The sequence below is a fragment of the Prionailurus viverrinus genome, chromosome A2 (genome assembly GCF_022837055.1).
Source record: "Prionailurus viverrinus isolate Anna chromosome A2, UM_Priviv_1.0, whole genome shotgun sequence".
Classification (NCBI taxonomy): Eukaryota; Metazoa; Chordata; class Mammalia; order Carnivora; family Felidae; genus Prionailurus; species Prionailurus viverrinus.
The window spans coordinates 163,771,287-163,792,349 of NC_062562.1; the positions used below are offsets into that span (position 1 = coordinate 163,771,287).

Consider the following 21,063-nt stretch of genomic DNA (forward strand, 5'->3'; position numbering starts at 1 on the left):
AACATACTAGCAATAATCAACTTTCTTGTTTTCCCTAAGGAAAACAAGCTGCTTAACTGGCTGAGTACTGTCCAGTGTAGTTTAGGAGGCTTCATAGTAAATCCGGAAAAAAATGGCAAATCAGGGCCTCGGTTTCCCCCCAGCCTCCTTCCCTCAGGCACAGCACCAGAGAACGTCTGCTCTAGCCCTAGACCTGTGGGCATGAATTCCCGACCGCCAAAGTGACAATAGCGCCTGTGATCCTCAACCACTGCCTGGCCTGGCCCCTAAAAAGCATCTAATCTCATAGGTTCCCTTCGTGGGCAGAGAGAGCCTCAATCTAGATCAGGAATGGGGCTGGTCCGGACTACTTTTTTTAACCTAATTTTCAAGCCTTGCTGGATTTTAGCCAAACAGCAGCCTGGACCCCTGCATCCGAGCTGGGGAACCGCGACCCTGTTGCGAATAACCGGTCACAGCCCCGGCTTGCTGTTTGGTTGCCAAAACCAGCTAGGAGAAAGGAACTGCCAAGGAAAGCCTGTCTTCATCATACGAGGCACTCAGCAGATGTTGGAGTAAATACTGGTTGGTCTGCCATGCTAGGAATCAGGAGTAGCAGCAGTTTTCTAAGGAAGGTGAGGGGGCCGGCCAGGTATTTGAGCTTGTATTTCCCTCCCTGACCTTAATCTTCTGAGTGTCCTAGCCTCACTCCTCGCTCTGCCCATTTTTCTTCTCGGCGGCTCTGTTCTCTCCCCTAGCTGTCCTCCCAGATCAGTGCAGGTCAGGTTTCTTCCCAAGAAGCCCCGCTTACCATGATCCCAACTTCAGCTGGTTTCTGTAATAATCCTCTTTCCCCAATGTCTGTGCAGGCGTGTCTGTGCAGCCCCGCTCCACAGTTGGTACAGGATAGTAGCCCTTCTGTGAAGGTGGGGGAAATGGCAAATAGCTTTAGTTTGTCTTCTTTCGCTCACAGGATACCCGGTTTCTTGCAAGTGCCCCTGAAGTCTCTTATCCTCACGTTTACTTGGTCCCCCTAACTAGCTCTTAGAATCCCAAGCCCCAAGCTCCCAGGTCCGATCTCTGTAGCTTCTCCTATAGTACACACGTCCAGAACCATCATTCCTTCCTGCCTCATCCGTTTTGCGGGGGGGGGGCCTCTCAACCAATGTCGTTTCATAACGGAAGAGGATTTGGTACCCCAACCTTGGTAAAACGCGCGATGGGGAGGAGGAGACACCAGTTAACGCAGTACGAACAGAACCAGAAAGGAGTCGTGCTCCGGGCCCTCACATCTGAAATACCAAAGCGCGGCAGAGATGCACTAAGCTGCTGCGTCCTCTGCCCGGAAAGAGTAACGAGCTCGCGGATGGTAACGGTGCACCCCCAAACTGCCCTGCCTAGTCACTGGCAGGACTGCCAGCGTCTGCCTAGTCGGGGCCTGGCCGTACGCCAGCTAAATAAACTAGGGTCAAGTACTCATTTCCCCTCGTAATGCAGAAGGGAGTGGATCTTCTGTTCTCAAGTCTGCCAGCTCTTCCAAAGAGAAGAAAGCAGAGATGAAGAAGCTTGCCTGTTTAATGGGTAAAGAGAAAAGAAGCGTTGTGCTGGGAACGTGAGGCCCAGGTGCGGACCGTGGGAGGTACCGGGACGGGGAAGGACAGAGGTGAAGGTAGTTTACATGGGGGGAGATGGTGCGAGCCGAAGGTTTTCTAAGGAGGCTGGTGACAGTTTCATTCTGTTTCTTTGCATGCCCTTGCGCTACAGACAGGCCAGGCCGCGCCCACGAGGCAGTAAGAGGGAACTGAACTCTGGCTAATCATGACGGAACATCGAACTTTCCCAGTCTCTCTCAGGGGTGCAGACAGACAGACAGACAGAGGCAGATAGCTCCATATATACAAACTTTACAGAAAATAAATAAGGAGCTGTGATCAGCTTGGCTAGGCATCACCCTGGATTCTTTCCACCCCTGTGAGAAGTAGTCCCAGGGCATTAGTGGGAAGCTCTCAGGCCCTTGGCGGGTGAGAACCCACCCCCTCCCCAGGAGTCCGTCTCCCCCCGCCCACAACAGCTCCGCAGTGATGAGGACTCAAGCCCCGTTAACTCTGAAGCCCCCGGTCTGAGGATCCCTGGAATAGGCTCAGGGCCAGGGGCCCAGGTCTCAGGTTGCCAGGAGAGCGTACCTAGCGCTAAGTTAGTTGCCGACGGAGCCCTCTCCCAGGGCAGCATCGTAGCAGCAGCCCCGCTGGTCCGCAGAACCCTAACCCAGTCTCAGAGCAGGCTCGGGGACAGATCGGCTGCCTTCCAGGATCCTTGGGAGCCCCTTCAGGGCCGGGCGCCCTGTTCCATTTGTTGGTGCTGGCTCCGTACAGCAAACCTGTTGACATGCACAGGTATGGGGACAACAATCTTGGGGTTTCTCACGGGCTCCCCGGAACGGCTGCTCACGTTGCCAGCTTTGATGCGCTTCCACTTGGCCCGCCGATTCTGAAACCAGATCTTGACCTGCACCTCACTGAGCTTGAGGGCGTGGGCGATCTGGGAACGCTCTGTCAAGCTCAGGTATTTCTTGCAGTGGAACTCCTTCTCCAATTCCAAAAGCTGCTCACTGGTAAATGCCGTGCGGCGCCGTCGGCTTTTGCCCCCAGGAGCTGTGACTCCAGCTGCCACTGGTGCCCCCTCCTCAGCTCCAGTCCCCAGGCTTCCCTTTAGCTTCGGTTTAGGTCCCAGGAGAGCCCCTGGGCCCCCTGCAGAACTGTCCAGGAAACCGTCGTCCTCGCTGTCACCGCCTGAGCCCTCTTCCTCCTGTTCGCTGCCTGCCGGGTCTCCTGCTGGTGCCTCCAGCTTCTCCTCATCTGAGCTGTACACCTTCCCCTCTGCTGTGGGGAGCGAAAACCAACGGATGGGGAAGGAGCAGGCAAGGAAAAGGCAGACAGGTTGGAGGAGGCACATGGAACCAGGGCCGGGCACGGACAGGATGACGGCAGGAGGGCACGAGACGTGGAAGGGAGGAGATGGGGAGGAGGGGAGACAAGGACAAGGACGGCACATCCAGGACATGGGGTGGGGAAGAGGTTCAGGGAAGACAAAGAGATGGAAAGAGAGCTATTAACCAGCACAGATTTCACTACAGCAAAGTGGGGGGAGGCAGTCAGTGCATATCAAAGGAATGTCATTCCCAGGACTGTGACCCAACTTTACCACCCGCCCCCCCCCCCCCACCTCTTTCTCCCTACCCACTACCTTCCCAGCTTTCTCCAAACCCAGACCAAGCACTTTCCACTCCTTCACCGCCCCTCCAGATCCAGACTGCACGGCCTCAGGCCCCAGAATGAAGCGGTGTGGGACCCGGCCTAGGAGGCTTTCCGTTACTGTGGGCAGGAGGAAGCCGTTTAGAAGGATGCGCTTCTGCAGGATAGAGGGGGGACATCACACTGCGGCCTTTGTTACTCTCCTAGGAATCCTCACCCGCCCCAGTGCTAAACTGTCTCCCCACCTTCCCTCTTCCCTAGATCTAGAATCTTAGGATCTCATTTCCAGACGGAAACCTAAGGGTCATCTGATTCCCCATCCCCACCGATCCCCCAATCTGGGCCCAAGAAATATTACCATCAAAGGATTTCCTTACCCCAAAGAGGTTTCCTTACCCCTACTTCTAATTCTTGACCAGATCGTCCAGCCCAGAATGGCGAGCCCTCCCAGGGCCACCTTATCTGTGGCCAGATTTGTCTTCCAATCGCTTAGCCCTCTTAGTCCCCTCTTCATCCTTCCCCTACTCCTCAATGATAAAATGATACCTTCTCTTTCCCACCTTCCCTCTTTCCCAACCGAGGATGCTTGAGCAGCATAAACAGCTGCTTTCTGCTCAAGTTCAGAATCCTGAGGCCCCCGAGCTTGACGTCAGCTGGAGGAACTGGAGGGAATACGGGAGGAGACGAAGAAAGAGAAGTGCAACAAGGGAAAATACAGATAGGAAAAGGGTGAAATAAATTTTGGCTCATTTAGTAGATTACTGACTATTTGTAATCAGCCATATGAAGCATTTCAAATCCGTGTGTAGTTCTAATACTTAATCATTGGTTTTACTCCTGCCCACTGTTTTGTCAGCACTGCAAAGAACGCATTACAAATATTTTCAGTAGTTGAGTTGTAAAACTGCCTTGTTTGCTGCCCAAAGGGCCAATAAGCAGTGAAACAAAAACTCAAAAGAAAGCCAACCAATAGGAAAGAGAACAAGAGTAAACTGAACAGTCAGCTTTTTACCATCCGGTTGACGTGCGAAGGGGGCAGGATTCTGTAAGTGCCGGAGTGCATCTATCTATAACCACCACGCGTCACACGGACACGCAGAAGATCTGAGGTGGAAAATACGGCCCGAAGTAAAGTAACTTCAGGGAGCGGTGAAATGCTTTAAAGGGGAAACGTGTGTGCACGTGCCTACGGGGCTAGAACACCTTCCAGCACACCTCCCCACCTGCCTGTGCTCCAGAAGGAACTTCTCAGCGTCTCAAGGACCAGCCCAGTAACTTTCCCCTTCGCCATCCCCAGGGTCGTCCTTTCCCTACCCTGACGCAATCAATCTACGCCTGTTTCTTTTCCTTGAGAACCATGTTTACACTCTCCTTAGAGGCCAGAATTGTCAGCCCACCTCCAGATTACCCACCACCGGCACAGTCAGCTGCTGCGCATCTCAAGGGCATTTTTATCCCCAGGCCCTGCCTTTGCTTCCTTTCGTGCTTCATTCTATCTGACTCCAAAACCCGTGTGGCATACCCTAGTTTAGGCTCACCCAGCCTTCCCATGTTCCTCCTGTTTGTTGCTTTTCATTAGCAGGGATGCTCTAGTCTCTTTGGCAGCTGGTCTGAGCTTCTCAGCACCCGCTCCACGTGGTGTCTCGATATCCCTCCTCACGTCCTCCCCTCTCGGTCCACACTTTCTCCCGTCCCTCCATCCTGGCCAAGTACGTTTTGTTTTCTGCAACAGTCACATCCTTGGCTTCCTCCTTCGCGTCGCCAGTGGTTCCTCCTCACACTCCTTTCCGTTTCCACGCACCTCAAACTTAACATGTCCCAAACTGAACTCCTGACCTCTCCCCCAAACCAGCTCCTCGCCATCTGCACCCATGCATTTCCCGGCTTGGTTAATGGTAGTTCCGTCCTCCTTGTGGTTCAGATCAATCCTTCACTCCTCTCTCACAACCCATGCCCGATCCCAGAGCCTGCCCTTCTCACCACCCCCTCTGCGACCACTAATCCAAGTCAGCATCATGTCTTGCCCAGTTCATCGACCTTTTCTCCAAACTGGTTTCCCTGCTTCTGCCTGCCCTGCCCTCCCCCTCCGCCAGCTTATTCTTCTGTTCGGAATACTAGGCTCTTCATCTAGATTTTTGCGCTGGCTCATTTCCTGCCTCCTTCAGGTCCTTGCTTTACCAAGGAGATGTTCCCTGATTATCTTTTAAAAATGACAACTCCCTAAACAAACAAACAAACAACTCCCAGTATTCCCATCTCCCTTTTCTGCTTTATTTGTTGCTACACTACATGTCACCAATTTTATTTGTTTATTTTATTGACTGTCTTTTCCTATTAGAATAGAAGCTTCATGAAGGTAGGGATTCTTAATACATTTTTTTCACTGCTGTATCTTCAGCATCTAGGAAATCAACTGCACAGAGTAGGCACCTAATAAATATTTGTTGACTAAATAAAAACCTATTCCCAGCACTTTCTCCCTTCCTCCCTCTCTCCCACTTCTATTTATTTATTTATTTATTTATTTATTTATTTATTTATTTATATTTCTTTTTGAGAGAAACAGAGCTTGAGGAGGGGAGGGGCAGAGAGACAGAAGGAGACACAGAATCTGAAGAAGGCTCCAGGCTCTGAGCTGTCAGCACAGAGCCCGACACGGGGTTCAAACTCATGAACCACGAGATCATGACCTGAGCCGAAGTTGGACGCTTAACCGACTGAGCCACCCAGGCGCCCCTCTCTCTCCCACTTCTATCTCTGTTCTTCCTTTCCCAACCCTCTCCTAAAATATTCCCCACAACTCCACCCCATCCAGTGCCCAGAAGACATCCTCTCCATGAGTATGATTCTATCCACTTTTCAGTATGCCCTCTGATCTCACATTGGCTGGAGAGAAAGCCATATGCAGTGGGAATCTATAGGGTCTTATGCTAAAAGAAAGGAGGGGAAACCCTCCTTTACCCTCATTACTATATACTATATGCTATATACTATATATATATAGTATATACTATATACTATTACTATATACTATATACTATATACATCATTACCAAATACACGAAGATGAAGTGAACGTACATCATTACTAAATCCTTGAACTTGCAATTTTTAAAACATGGTTTGTAGTAAATAATAACAAAAAGAATAAAAGCTTGTAAAAACGCAGCCCAACACTACAATATTTTAAACAGCTGCTAAAAAGGCAGAAACTGGATTTCAGGGCCTGAAGGGTGAAATCATTTAGCACAGCTCCGAGCACCCAGGGGGCGTCCCATAAATCTAAACTGATGGTGATTGAGACGAGGCTCCCAGCTTCCTTGATCTGGCAGGGCCCCCTGAGATCATATCATCTATCCCTCTGTCTTCAGACAGATTCCATAAAACCAAGCCCACATAAGCAGGCCTCCCTCAGTGCTGCTTTTAAAGCCATACATGGGGCACAGGTTCACAACCTCTCTTGGTTACTCGATCCCGGCAGGATGCCGAGTGACAGGGGCCAGAGTTTCTCTCTGAGCCTTTATAATCATGACATCGAGGGCTCTGATAAGGAACTCTTGGAGGCAGGTGGGGGCGGGGCAATAGGAGAAAGCCACGGGAGGGGGAAATACAGCTTGACCCTCAAAGGAGAAGGTCTAGGGCAGTGAATAACACTGAGAAGTGAGAAAGAAAAGGTAAGGCCAAAGAAGGCAGAAAGAGGACTGGGACAAGAGAGAAGTGGGGTAGACGTAGTGGCAGGAGAATGAAATGATGAATCGGAGAAAGTCAAAGGGCTGGAAAGTCGAAAGAAGGGGTAGAAAATAGGGGGGGAAAGAGCAAAACGCTTAAAAAATCACACCCCTGCCTTTCTCCCCCCAACCATTGCTGCATTTGGAGCAAAACAAAACATTTTCACCCTGCCACATGTTCTTTGCTCCACTAAGAGCACTCTAAGAATCATTGCCCAAAGTGAAGGAGACACATTCAAAAGAATTGGGTGAGGCAAAAAGGGAGACCAACCCTTAACAATGTACCAATCCTGCGGCACCGAGGTGGCATCCACTTCGTGAGTTCTGCTCAGGTCATGATTTCGTAGCTGTGGGACTGGGGCTCCACACTGCACGTGAGCATGGGGCCTGCTTAAGGTTCTCTTGCTGGCTCTCTGCCCCTCCCCGGCTTGTGTGCACGTGCACACTCTCTCAAAAACAAAACAATATAGTAATCCTGAAACAGCTTACTCTTTTCTAATAGATGAGCTACAAAATAAATGCAAGCTATTTTATTTTATCTGATTTGTAATGAATATTAATGGTAAATATAATCAAACAAGATAAAACAAACTGCACGTAGAAAAACGTGTTATTGACTAAAAACTGACAGAAGCAAATCTTTTTAATAAAATTTCTAATTGCAAAATTTGATTTAGAATAATTGGGCTTGGTAGATATAATGTCCATAAAAGTAAATTACTAATTGCAGACGCTATAACCGGTTGATATGAACAGAAAACTTGATCCATAAGATAAGACCTCATTGAAATTTTTACATGGGAAATAATGATTCTGATGAGAATAATTTCAGAAGAAAAAAGTTTTAATTGGAAACAATTTGACTGTGTACATAGCTAGGCCAAACAGAAAGGTTCTGTTCTTTGCGTATGAAAGTGATGTTATTGGTGACATAAGAGGATGCTGAGTTTTCAGCTTACTCCTTACGTGTAAGCCTAGGATCAGGAAGAAGTGTGGTGTCTATCCTATGAGTGTGGGGCAGATCAGTTACGAGGAAATATCTAGAGTTCTTAAGAATTCTCACAGTGGATGTGATTATCCTAAGAACCAGAAATCAGAAGGTTTATGCCACAATGACTTGTCAAGTCCATGCCGAGAGTATACTTCCCACTCCAGAGAGCAGTACTCAGGCTCCAGGGACACATCTGCGTGGGGCCTTCCTTCCAAGAGGGCACCAGAGGTACAGAAAAGCCCATCTTATGAGCGGGTCTGGTCAGGCTGGGGAAGAAATCAAGGGCCAAAGAACCCCCGGTAGATACTCTCCAGGAGAAAAAATAAATAGCACCAGACTTGCACCATCTAGAGCTGTGGTCACCAAGAAGGGTGGGCTGGGCCTGGGTTGTGGTGCAGACAACCACCCAAGGAGTGGAAAACCACTTTAGACCCCAGCTATGGGAACTCACAGAGCCCCTGTGCTGTCCCTCATCCATCCTGTTCCGTTTCACCTTCTATAAAATCAACAGCCTTTATTATTCACTGAAGAGAAGTCTCTCTCTCATGATACTCAGTTCTGACTTCCCTCTACTTCCAAAACAACTACCCTCACACACCCCGAACTACTGTCAGGGTAGTAAGTCTCCTCCCGAGTCCACTACTCAGCTTCCTGAATACAGAAACAATTTTGCGTGAGGTCGAAAGGTAGAAAGAAACTCAGGTCACCCCTCAAAAAAAGAGGTAGGTTTGCCACCATTCTCGTTTCCAAATCTTCATCATGATGTCCAGCATGGAATTATTTCTCTGTTCTTTGTGGAGACAGTACTTTCTCTCGTCATTTACGGCAATTAGCTCACTTTCAATTTATTTTTCACTCATCCCCTTTCATGCTACCACCCCTTCCTATAACTTTTGGTGCAATAAGGAAAATTCATTCTTACCTTCTGTCTCTCCACTCTCCCACGACCCTTCAGCACTCCCTACTCCAAATTGACTTGAGAGTCTTCTCTACACCACTGTCGTCCAGGACCCCTCCCACCTTCATGACGAGCTCAGGGCAATTTCCCCACCACTCCAAGCTCAGAGTTCCTCTCATGGCATACCAACACTGTCATTGCCAAGGGCACCCTTGTAAACGCTGATGTTCCAAAACATCTCCACGCTTACTGTTTACCTTTAAGCAACTCGCTGAAATAGAGTAGACCTATTAGTAGCACTAACGGAGGGCTTGGCAACCTTATTTCAGGTGAAAACAGGGAGTTTCAGAAAGATTAAATGATTTTCCTAAGTCACGCAGCTAGAGATAGATTAATGTCTACAACCTTGGTCTCCTAAATCTCCAACCAATGCTCCTTCTATCCTTTCCAGTAGAATATCTTCTTTTCCCTTCGCACTTGAAGTAAATGCCCAGACGCCTCATCAGATAACCTTCCCACCAAACCTGGTTTTAGTTAGATCTCATCCCCTTCACTTATCACTCCAGAGCTCCAGCCTCATCATTAATATCTTCCCTTACTATGCTCAGAGAAGCCTCTTACACTTGCCATAAGAGAGGCCTCACTTACCAAATTTCACCTTTGTCCTTAATAGGCTATTTCTCCCATCATTCCCCAAGACAAAATTCCTACCAGATCAGTTTTTTCTGTCCTTATTGTTTGTATGATGTAAGCTTACCAGTCAGCATTCCTTTTATTTAGAAATGTATTCTTTCATTAAAAAAATTTTTTACATGTTTGTTTACTTTTGAGAGAGAGACAGAGAGACAGAGCACGAGCAGGGGAGGGGTGGAGAGCGAGGGAGACACAGAATCCAAAGCAGGCTCCAGGCTCCGAGCTGTCAGCACAGAGCCCGATGTGGGGCGGGGCTTGAACCCACGAGCTGTAAGATCATGACCTGAGCCGGAAGTCAGACGCTTAACCAACTAAGCCACCCAGGCACCCCTGTATTTTTTCATTTAAAAAATAGTATCACCAAATTATGGAAACAGTTTTGTTTTACTATCCATTTCTTCTTCTAGCTTCTAGTTTACAAATATCTCCATCATCCCTCAAGTACAGCTCTTTCTTGTACAGGACTCAGCCTCACTGAGGAATAGACATTTTTCTACCGTGCCCATCTCTCCACCTCGTTCATTACAGAGCTCTCTTCAGCGCTCCGCTCTCCCTGTCTCTTCCCTCACTCTTAGGAGTACTTAGTGAGCCAGGGAGAAGGCTTTCCTCCCTGATACTGGAAGGGAGTTAAGGTAGATTCTTTCCTTTGGGTTGAGGTAGACATCTGTTTGGGATTTGTTTTTGTCTGCTCAGCACCCGTCCCTCCCTCCCTTTGGGCACCGCTTTTCATCAACTACCCAGTACGGTGGCCTGCCCGTCGCATTTCCCCGCCTTCACGGCCGTGCAGCACGTGGCCTGGATCTGACCAATCCTAACATCCCATCTCTCCCATCTGCCAGGAGACTGGACTCCAGTGAATCGGTCACTCTAGAATTTTGTGTGTGTTAGAATCCACTGGGGTCTCAAGCTAGGATTGTAAAAATTTAGAGCTGCTTATGCTTGTGCCCTTTCTCACCTCTCTTAAAGACGGAATGTGGCAAAGCCTCTTTCCTTCAGCCCAGTGAAAGGAAAAAAAAGATCTAACCGATACTGTTTGCATTTTCGGATCCACTCAACTCCTATACTTACAACCACGTGAATCCATAAATGCCCGTTTTAGCTTAGAGTTGAGCTACTGTCACCTGCAACCCAAAGAGCTCTGACCGCACCCCGTGCTGTAACTGCAAGTGACAAGAATTGCATGACTCCGGGGAAAGTAAGCCCCTCCGCCTCACTCCACAGCAATCCCATCCAAAACAGTGTTTCCGCATTACCTGAAATTATTCATAATGACGCCACCTAATATTCCACCAGTTTGAAATCCATGTGGACTTTAAAAAAATCTCCTTAATCCATCTGAGTGTGAATTACTTTAATCCAATAGCTTTGCTCTTAACGTCAAGGCGAGATCAGACATATGAGGGAATAGGAATTCGGGTGAGGAGAGGAGGAGAGGTGTTTTTTAATATACACACAATGTAAAGAAAAGAACAGGCTCCGGTGGGACACGGAAGGAAGGTGTTGGGTAGTCTTGGCTTCTACAGAGAATGCCGAAATGTGAGACAGAGACATCAAAGGAGGGGGAAAGAGCCAAAGGAAAAAATGGGACATCTACCCTCATCCGCTGCATACATTGGTTCTCTCCCGGCATTCACTTCTCAGGATACAGTGCTATTTCTAGCATTACTTCCAGACTTATTTCTCCCTATCAGCACAAAGGGTGTCGCCTATCCTATGCGATTCTAGTAAAGAAGTCTTCCACAACTTAATTCCCAGCGAGGCTCCCCATCCGTTTCCAGTACACGGACGACACCAGGAATTTCTTGCACACCTGTTACATGAGGATGCTGAACAACATCTTCTCATCCAATCCTTAACTCTGTGAGGTAAGTATCGTTGCCCCATTTTGCTGGGGAGGAAACTGTGACTGAGTATGCTGCTGTCAATATCTGTCTCGCGAAGAAAGGGTAGCACCGAGATCTGTATCCAAAGCCCCTGCTCGTTCCGCTGTGCGGCACCACATCCCTTTGTGAACACTGGATTGCCGTGGCACCCTAGCACAAACCCTGTACCAGATGACGACGTAACAAAGAAGGCCAGAAACGGGCTCCACAACACGGCTTCTCTTTTTCTCACTCCCTCACGGGCACACTCCTTCCTTCCTCACCAGGTAAAGTCAGGCACAACTGATCCCCAATTTTTTAAAGTTTTGTTGTTGTTGTTGTTGTTGTGTATTTATTAACTTATTTAGAGAGGGAAGGAGGAAGGGGGAGAGAGAGCGCGAGAGAATGAGAACAAGAACGGGGAAGGGACAGAGGAAGAGAGAGAATCTTAAGCGGGCTCCAAACCCAGCACAGAGCCAGATGCTTGGTCTCACAATCGTGAGATCGTGGTCTGAGCCGAAATCAAGACTCAGACGCTTAACCGACTAAGCCACCCAGGGGCTCCCATCCCAAATTTTTTTGGCCTTGATAAGATCACTCACCTTCATCAGACGTTTCTCTCTCTGACAACCGTACACAGCCATAGCTCTGATAACACCTCCCCAATCCCAGAGGACAAGACCTCCACTATCCTCAAGCCCAGCCCCGATTTCGCCTCAAGATGTACATATCCCAGCCTGCCTCCTTTTCAGCGGCCACGACAATTCAGCACTGAGAAGTACAGAATTTCCCCCAACCCCTTTGCTCAGGATGCCTTTTTTCCCCCAAAGGAAACAATTAATTAATAAAGGTATCCTTACAGATAAAACGATTGTAGAGCTGGAAGCGACCTTGGAGATCATCTAAGTCAAACCCCTAATGGTACTGATGAGGAAGTTAAGACATAGACGGGTGTGAGTTGGCCAGGATCCCTCAGTCACACGATTCTAGTATCTACGCGTAACGTGTAGAAGGGCCGTCACCAATTCCAGCACAAAGCGCTTCTTACCTTCACTCTCAGGATAATTTCGTCTTCCTCCCTCCTTCTAGTATACTTCTGCACTATACTTCTCTTCCCATTGCTCCCAATACAGACTTCCATTGTCTCCATTGCTTCCATTGTAATTCCATTTCCTCCGTAATCCGGTCAAGAAATCCATCTCCCTTCACCCCCAGTTCAGAAGCATTTTTTTCTGCTCATTCTTCACACCGTGCTCTTTCCTCCTCATACCCCTAGTCTCTCTGAGTCCCTGCAGCCCCCTTGCTTCTAATACAGATTTTTCATGTCATCACTTGAAGGTTATTCCTTTCCCTTCCACAATGGGAAGGCAATGAAGACATTGCTTCACAACTAGTTGTAGTACTGTGTTGTCTCTTCCTACCACAACTCAGTTCAACTTGTGGAAGTCCGCTGTTCCATCACACCAAATTCAAGCATCTCTTCTCCCCACACTCTTTCTCCCAATTAACACATCGGTGTTTCTAAGCTGGCAACTTGCTCCCGGCATGGCCGTATTGCCAACGAAAAACCCAAGCCTTTTCTCCATCACTCCCACATCCAGACCTCTTGCCTCATCATCACTACCACTGTAGCCGTGAGCACCACCACCGGCATAGACAGTGCCATCCTTTCCATTGGTTCGGGGTTTCTTCTCTCCTACCCCAGCATGGGGCATTTTCCTATTCCCTCTAGATAAAAATCCTCTCCCACCAACCCCTTTCCCTGCCATCGGTCCTACTTAAGCTTCTCTTGCTACACATCTGCTCCATCATGCTCGTTTCCATTTCCCAATTCCCAGCTTCGGTTGAGGCAAAGCTCCTTCTTTCCCCATTACTTTCAAGGCAAAATTCTTGCCTATAGCTTCCCATCGTGACATTACTCTCAATGCAAAGCACTTCGTTCGTCATGTCATGTTCCTCCTTTCCAATTAAAATATTTCCCCTTCATTATTCCAATTACTTCCTTGCTCCCATTATTCCCAGTATAGACTATTTATGCCCATCATTCTGCGTATAAGAATTACCCTCCTAATCATCTAAATATATATCTCCATATTTACATATGCCACTGCAGAGATCCCCTTTCTCTATTCCAACCCTCCCAAGTGTTACTTGCACAATGGTATAAGGCACCTCAATATCCCATTCTAATCCTCCGGATACAATTTTCCTCTTGTCGTCTCTCAGATCTCTGTCCCTCATCTAGGGGTTCTTAACACTGTGCCATGAACTCCTTGGCAGTCTGATACAACCTGTGAATCCCTTCTCAGAATAATGTTTTTTAGGTGTATAACATAAAACACATAGGATTACATGAGAAGCTAACTATATAAAAATGCAGTTTTCAGATATTTAAAAATGCATTTGTGTTATAATCATATACGCTTGTTAGTTCTTTGAACAAGATGCCTCCAAAGACTATATAAACTTATAAGAAAGCATCTGTAATTTCTATTGATGACAAAAATCTCAGTTACTGCTGAAACTACTATCGTTTCTGGCCTACACTCGTAATTAAAGAAAATGCCAACTTTTAGTTAGGAATAAAGTAAAAATAAAGATGTAATTTTCCCCCTACTAATAATTAACAGATCCCTCTACAAGGGGCCCATGAAACGCACTGAAGCTAGAAAAACAAGCTTTTATTCTATGGAATTGACAGAGACATTAAAACTAATCTGGGGGCACCTGTGTGGCTCAGTCGGTTGAGTGTCCGACTTCGGCTCAGGTCATGGTCTCACGGTCCGTGAGTTCGAGCCCCGCGTCAGGCTCTGTGCTGGCAGCTCGGAGCCTGGAGCCTGCTTCCGATTCCGTGTCTCCCCTCTCTCTGCCCCTCCCCCACTCATGCTCTGTCTCAGAAATAAATGATTAAAAAAAATTTTTTTTTAAATAATCTAAATCAAAACTTTTATGTTTCAGATGAGGAAACTTAAGCCTAGAGAAGTTATAGGACTTGACTCTCCCATAGTGTCTTGAATATACTAAGCCCGTAATAAACACACAATAAATGTTCCCTGAATCGAAGGGAGCAACTTGCCAAAGCTGCACAACTAATAAGTGACGAAGCTGAGACCTGAGTGCATGTGTCATGACTCCTAAATAAATGACCCTTCGATCACATTAAGTTAATGCAACACTTGCCTTTCTATAAATGTCAGCGGAGCAAACACTCTGTGTGCTCAACATTTCTAGGAAAACATGCGTCTCCATTGCTTCCAAGAAAAATTTCCCTCCTAATTGTAACAGAAGTCTCTGATTCCATATCACATTATCATTTCCTGTTTTTCTCTCATGAGTAAATACATCTTGACAGTCACAATGGGCACCTATTCAAAAATTGGTCACCTAAAATGTTCTCTAGCTACAATTGGGTGCTTAGCGCATAGCAATCAGCCCTCAAATATCATGCTCCTAGAAAGTTTCCCTAGTCTCCTTGCATGGTTTCTGTCATTATTGCCAATCTCTATTCAGAAATCAGCAAATTTTTAATTTAGTTTTTAAAAATAACGTTCACTACACTGTCATCTCGCAGTTGGTCCCAGCATATTCTTCTTCCTGCATCATCTCAGTGTTTTCTTCTCAAATGTTTTCTTCTCTTCACCATGCTCCATACTGGCATTATCTTCCATGTGAATCTCTCACTATATGTTTATCATCCATCCAACGATTATATATGGACTCTCTGCCATCCCTCACTTCTTAAGTCTTTGTTTTCAAGCAATCCAATTCCTTTCTCCCTGAATCATTGCTGTAAGCACCCCCAATTTAAAGTTTTCTTCTGTATTTCTACCAACGGACAGCTCTTTCCATCATTCCCCCGGCACACAGCATCACCTTCACCCATCGTTTCTGTGACGCGTATTTGCACCACGTCTGCAAGTCAGCTGGGACCTACTCTCGGTCAGAGCTCACATGCACCTTCACGTACAACAGGATCGCCGCTGCCCAGCCCACTCCCTTTTCTCCTTTTATGGTTTACTTAGAGTTTGCTACTCTCTTTTCTGCATTATTCCTAACACAGAGGAGACTTCACTGTCCACCCCGATTCAAAGCTCCTTGCCCCCATCACTTTCACATGACTCTGTTCTCACGACTTTTAGATCACTTATGTTGAGTAAAAGCCACCACTGCCCACATGAGGCTACTGACCACTTGAAACACGGCTGATGGAACTGAGATGTGCTGGGAGTATAACATACACACTGGAGACGGAAGGCAATATGGAAAGAGGATATAAAATATCACATTAAATATTTTGATATCGATTAATGCTGAAGTAGTATCAGACATATTGGGTTTGATGAAATATGTTATTACAGTTAATTTCATCTGTTTGTTTCTACCGTTTTAATATGGCTAGTGATTTTTTAATTATATAAATGGCTTGCTATTCTGGGCTCTTCTGTTGATTCATACTTTTAAATCTTCTCCAGGAATCCAAATTCTCTCCTCTTTTAGCACTTCCACCAAGATACCTTCCCCAATTATCCTCACCGTTGCCCACACTCTAAACCCAGAATTATTTTTAATCTACCATTCTCAATACCTTTTCTACCCATTATTTCTGAACACCGTGTTGGGTTGGTTTTTTTTTTTTTTTTTTTTTTTTTTGCCTGCTAATAGACCTTCTACCCCTGCACGCAAATCGTAATAAAGTTCTGTTTTCTTCATCATCAATTGTAGTAAGGTGGTGTCTCTCTTGAAGCAAAATTTCAAAAAAAAAAAAAATAGTAATTCCCAAGAAAAAGAACATCACTCATCATTCTCCAAACTGGCCTACCTTCACTATAATTTCACTTAACAGGGCTAGTAACTGTAAAATGCTAAACAAATGGAAATTTCTAATTTCAGACTAATGTTACCCATTCACACTAGGAGAGCAACTCCTCCTCTGTCATTTTAAAGACAGCATTCTTTCTCCAAAACTCTTCTAATGTTGAGGTTTCAATCCCATTATTCAAGCAAAACTCTCTTATTTCATACTAAATATTCTAATACAATTCCCCAAATATCCGTTTTCCCATTTTCAGCAAGGGCCATGTGTCATCACTCCCCACACTGATTCTACGTTTAACATTTCTGGAACCTCCTTTTCTTTTCTCAACTACTTAAGGAGAAAAATGAGGGCTGGCCAGGGGGATGCGAGTGGCCTGGTGAGTGATAGGAGGTGGCAGTCACAGATAAAGATCTCAGTCTCTATCCTCTGAAATCTCTCCTTACTGCTCTGCCCCACAAGCCCTACTGTAAACCCTTTATGTGTATGTACCTCTTCCCAATATGACTGATTACCTTCACTCTAGCACCTCTCAGAATTCTTCCTCTGTAGGGTCTCCTTCTCATCATTCTTAGCCAAAAAAAAAAAAAAAAAAAAAAAAAAAAAAGTCTTTTTTATTAAAAAAAAATTTTTTTAAGTTTATTTATTTTTGACAGAGACAGAGTGTGAGCAAGAGCTGGGGAGGGGCAGAGAGAGGGAGACACAGAATCCGAAACAGGCTCCAGGCCCCGAGCTGTCAGCACAGAGCCTGACATGGGGCTCGAACCCACGAACCATGAGATCATGACCTGGGCCGAAGTCAGACACTCAACCGACTGAGCCACCCAGGCACCCCCCCCCCCAAAAAAATTGTCTTTACTCAAAGAACAAGTGTCTTGTTATTGCTTCCAACATTTTCCTCAGATGATGATCTCTCCTTGATCATTCTCTACGTATAAATTCCAGTTTACCATCACTCCCAATATTGAAAAACCTTTTTAAAAAATTACTCCTAGTGTTGACACTTTTCCCCATTTCCTACTAGAACATTTATTTAGTTCGCTCCCAAACCTCTCAAAACAGAACTCTTTCACACACACACACACACACACACACACACACACACACACACAGTACACTTCTGGTCCAGAGACTCTGTTCACTATTCTTACAGCCCAGGCTAGAAATCCCTTGTAACTATCTCTTCCAACAGACAGACCTCTTCTGTCTCTTTTCTCTTTGGATAATCTGGGGACACAGCACATTTGTTGGTCCTTCCTTTCCTCTATTCCTCTTTCCTCAATATTTCTTTTCAGTTCTTTTCCTCTGCTTACTCCTCTCATTTCCTCACTCACTGTCTGCTTTTACAGCAAATATTCTATCTGCTTCAGAAAAGAGCCTCCATTCCATAAATGGGTGAAAATAACCGAGGGGACCTGAAAGAGTAGGACAAGTCTCTCCAGGGCTTAGGCAGATTCCTCCCTCAGTTCCCCTTCCCCGGGCTGCCTCCCTTTCTTCTCCCCCTCAGCTCACCTCGTCCTCAGGTATCTGCTTGTTCTTCCAGCTCCTACTGCCCCCAAAGCCATCCCTCTGATGGCCTGCCTTGCTCTTTTCTACCTTAGGACTATCCTATTCTGAAAAGCCTCCTGATTCATTCTTCTTCCGAATGGCGTCCCGCCAGCTACTTTTCCCCTCCCCTCTGGGCCCTTGAATTTTGTGGACATTTCCTCCCACCATCCAAGAGCTGCTCTATCATTTCCTTCTGATCCTCCTTAGAAGAGGCTGCTCAGACTTCAGCCACTGGACACCGCAACCCCCCCCTCCCCCGCCCCGGCCCAACCAGGTACAAAAACAACAACTGGATCCCCAAAGCCAAAATGGCCAGGGGTCAAGGGGAAAAGAAGAGGAAGACAAGCCCTGTAGCAGCGCTTGGAGTCTGGAAGGATGACGAGACCTCTGGACCATTTCAAGGAAGAGCCTAGAAACCTATCACCGGGAATTGTCTTCTCCTGGCAAAGGACAAAAGGACTCTTGGATCTCCTCCTTGCCTCTGCTAGAGTCAGCCTCCAGGCCTCCTGAGGTCACTTTCTCCGGCCAAGCTGATGTGATGAATGGTTAAGCATAGGCGGATCCATCCTCAGGCTAAAGAAGTTTAAGCTTCAGGAACCCCACACCTGCATGCAGCCCCTCTTTTCTTAAATAGAGTCCACTAAATCCTATAAGCTTTGGATCTCCTCTCACCTGGATTTGCCCCTGGATAGGGGAAAGCTGTACTGGCTTCTAGGGGTTAAGGATTGACCAGGGAGGTCAGGAGGGCTCAGAGTAGTTTCATTCTAAACCGGGTTCAGCTTAACACGCCCTGCCTCCGTTGAGAGGGCATCTTCCCATGGAGGATCCAGGGTTCCTGAATTATCTCTTAGCTGAATCTCACTGGTTCCAGAATCTTAGCTAGATTCTTGACTCCAGGCATTTGTGCCACACCCAACCCAGCCCAGCCTTTAGCCTCTCTCTTGACCTCCCAGTCAGTACTGGTCAAGCAGCTGCTAGGCCCTTTACTCAGTTCTTCAAGGCTTATCTCTAAATCTGCCAATTCAGAAGTGACCTCTACTACTAAGGCTAAACCGGGTCACCAGAGTGGTCACCACTGCTTTAAGACTCTCCCTTTGCCCCTGCAATCACAGAGCCCATTTGGGGTCCACACAGAAGCCAGAATCGCCTTCCCCTTACTGGACTGACAGCTGTCCCAATGTACCCTCACCCTGGGGTCTTGCTAGTGTCCCCAGGAATCCCACAGTCGCAGCTTCTCTATCCTCTGCAGAGAAGAAAAATGAAGGGATTCTTAAAAAGAGACATGGGAGCCAAGGCGTGAGGAGTAGAGTGCTGGGAGAAAAGGCACTAATTTGGAAGGGAGTACTGGGAAGTCTTTGGTGAGGCTTCAGGCACTCGGGAAGACAGAGCAGGGCAGCGGTTCTGGGCTCTAGAGGTGCCGTGTTTGGAACAGAACTGGAGGTGGTTCTGCAGAACCCAGCATCTGGGGGTCTGGGATTCCAGGGCTCCAGGCAGGTGCTGAGATTCTGAGCCGGCTGCTGTCTGGGATTTCCAAGTGAACGAGCCTCCCGCCCGGCGCCCTGGTCGGCCCCAGCACTTACCCGGCAGACTTGGGAAAGTCTCTGAGAAGTGCGGAGGCGGGGGCGGTGGGGGCTCTGCCACTTTCTCCCGGGCGGGCATCAGCTCCTCGGCTTCCAGCCCACCCTCGGGGCGTCGGCCACCCGGCTCGGGGTTGTTTCGGGCAGCAGTGGCGGCGGCGGCAGCGGCGGCGGCGAGCTCCTGGGGCCCGTAGAAGGCGTCGGGCGGCTCCGCGAAGCTGGGCAGCGCGGTGGTCAGCGCCACCATCGAGGGCACGGCCTGGCCCAGTCCCGCGCAGAACGTGTTGGTAAGGCGGCCGGCAAAGGAGGCTAGTGGGGCGAGAGGCGGGAGGCCGGCAGGCAGCGGCGCAGGGGCCAGCGCCTGCGGCAGCACCAGCGGCCGGTAGGGCATGAACATGGGATAGCCGGTGTAGAGCAAGTGGCCGGAGCGAGGCGGCGGTGGCCCGATCAGGGAGTCAATGGAGAAGGCAGTGCCCGGGCCCCCGCCGCTGCCCCCGCCGCTGCCCCCGGGGGCACCCCCGCCTCCGGCTCTCTGCATCGTGCCCGGAGCTACGGCCGCCCCGGGGCGCTCCCCTCCGGGCGCCGCCGTGCGCCCCGCGGCTCGGGCGCCCCGCGCGGACACGCAGGGCTCGCTCCCAGGCTCCCGGGCCGAGGTGGCGGCGGGGCGCGGGCTCGGCGCAGTGTGGCTCCGGCGCCGCGCTCCCTCGCTCTCATAAGGAGGGAGGGGGCGGGCGAGCGGGCGGGCTGGGGGTGTCGCCCTCCGGACTCATCCATCTTCCTCAAATTACGCTTCACTTCCTCCCTCCGCCCGCCGCCGCCGCGCCCGGCTCCGCTCCCTCCGCAGAGCCCGTTCCCAGCGGCCCGGCCGGCCGGCCCGGGACCCCGCCCGCCCCCCGCGGCCCAACCAACTATTATTAATGGAGATTGATGAGGCCGGACACGCCGCTTTGTGAAAGTTTGCGGCCGACGAGAAGGCGGCGGCAGCTGCTGGGTCGGTGCCCCTCCCTCCACCCAACCCGCCCCCCCCACCCCCACTCGGCCCGCCCGGCCTGGGCGTGGACGCGGTGAGGGACGCCAGGCAAGGAGGGCACACCGCGAGGGGCGGGAGGGCGGCGGGGCCGGACCACAAAGCCCCAGGCCCCGGCCGCCGCCCGCCGCAGGACCCTGGGCCAGGCCCCGGAGTGCCTCCCGGGCCGCCCCAAGAGCAAGCCCCTGCGACGCGGGCGGGACTGGACCGCGGCGCCCCCTCGGGCGGCGAGGCGGGGACGGCAGGGGGCGCGCTCTGCCGCCGGGCGCCGCAGCTCAGGGTCCTCGTGTAGGGGCCCCTTTCCCCCTCGGTACTTTCTTCCCAGCCCCGTTCCCCTCTCCCCGGGTCTCTGCTCTCTCGACAGTGGCTCTTCCCCTTCGTCCTCACTCCCTCCTCCGTGGCGGACTACCTCAGTTCCTCACTGTAGCCTCTGGAGGTAATTTCCTCGAGTGCCCACACTATGCCAAGTACTTACCATTCCTCTCACCTCTCCCCCTTCCCTTACGTGCTCTTCCTTCCTCCCACTCTTCCCTTTCCTGCCTTCCTTTCTATCCCTATTCCTGCCTGATTATTCCTATTTCTCATTCCCTATCCCAGTTGTTATTCTATTTTTTCTCATTTCTCACCTCTATCTGTATCTCTTGTCTGTCTGTCCGTCTATCTCTGTCTCCCTCCCTCCCTCCCTCTCTCCCTCTC

General features: G+C 49.0%; 1 protein-coding gene across 2 annotated transcripts; it reads right to left on the reverse strand.

Annotated features, from left to right (window-relative positions):
• Positions 1–325: 325 nt before the first annotated feature.
• On the reverse strand, positions 326–19,981 carry GBX1 (gastrulation brain homeobox 1). 2 transcript variants are annotated; one of them, XR_007147372.1, is made up of 3 exons: positions 19,344–19,981; positions 2,163–2,858; positions 326–897 (listed from the first exon to the last, which is right to left on the reverse strand). XR_007147372.1 is itself a non-coding variant. In XM_047835736.1 (2 exons), exons 1-2 carry the CDS (start codon positions 19,876–19,878, stop codon positions 2,305–2,307), a joined length of 1,089 nt encoding a protein of 362 aa, XP_047691692.1. In that variant the 5' UTR covers positions 19,879–19,981; the 3' UTR covers positions 2,060–2,304. The 2 variants fall into 2 exon arrangements, 1 of the variants encoding a protein (XP_047691692.1); XM_047835736.1 differs by lacking the exon at positions 326–897 and having other exon boundaries at positions 2,060–2,858.
• Positions 19,982–21,063: the final 1,082 nt, after the last annotated feature.

Bases quoted from the DNA above. Each gene is read 5' to 3' on its own strand.
- GBX1 (XM_047835736.1), bottom strand. From the start codon at position 19,878: ATGCAGAGAGCCGGAGGCGGGGGTGCCCCCGGGGGCAGCGGCGGGGGC. The intron at 2,859-19,343 runs GTAAGTGCTGGG...CGCTCCCCACAG, and splicing joins GACTTTCCCAAGTCTGCCGG to CAGAGGGGAAGGTGTACAGC.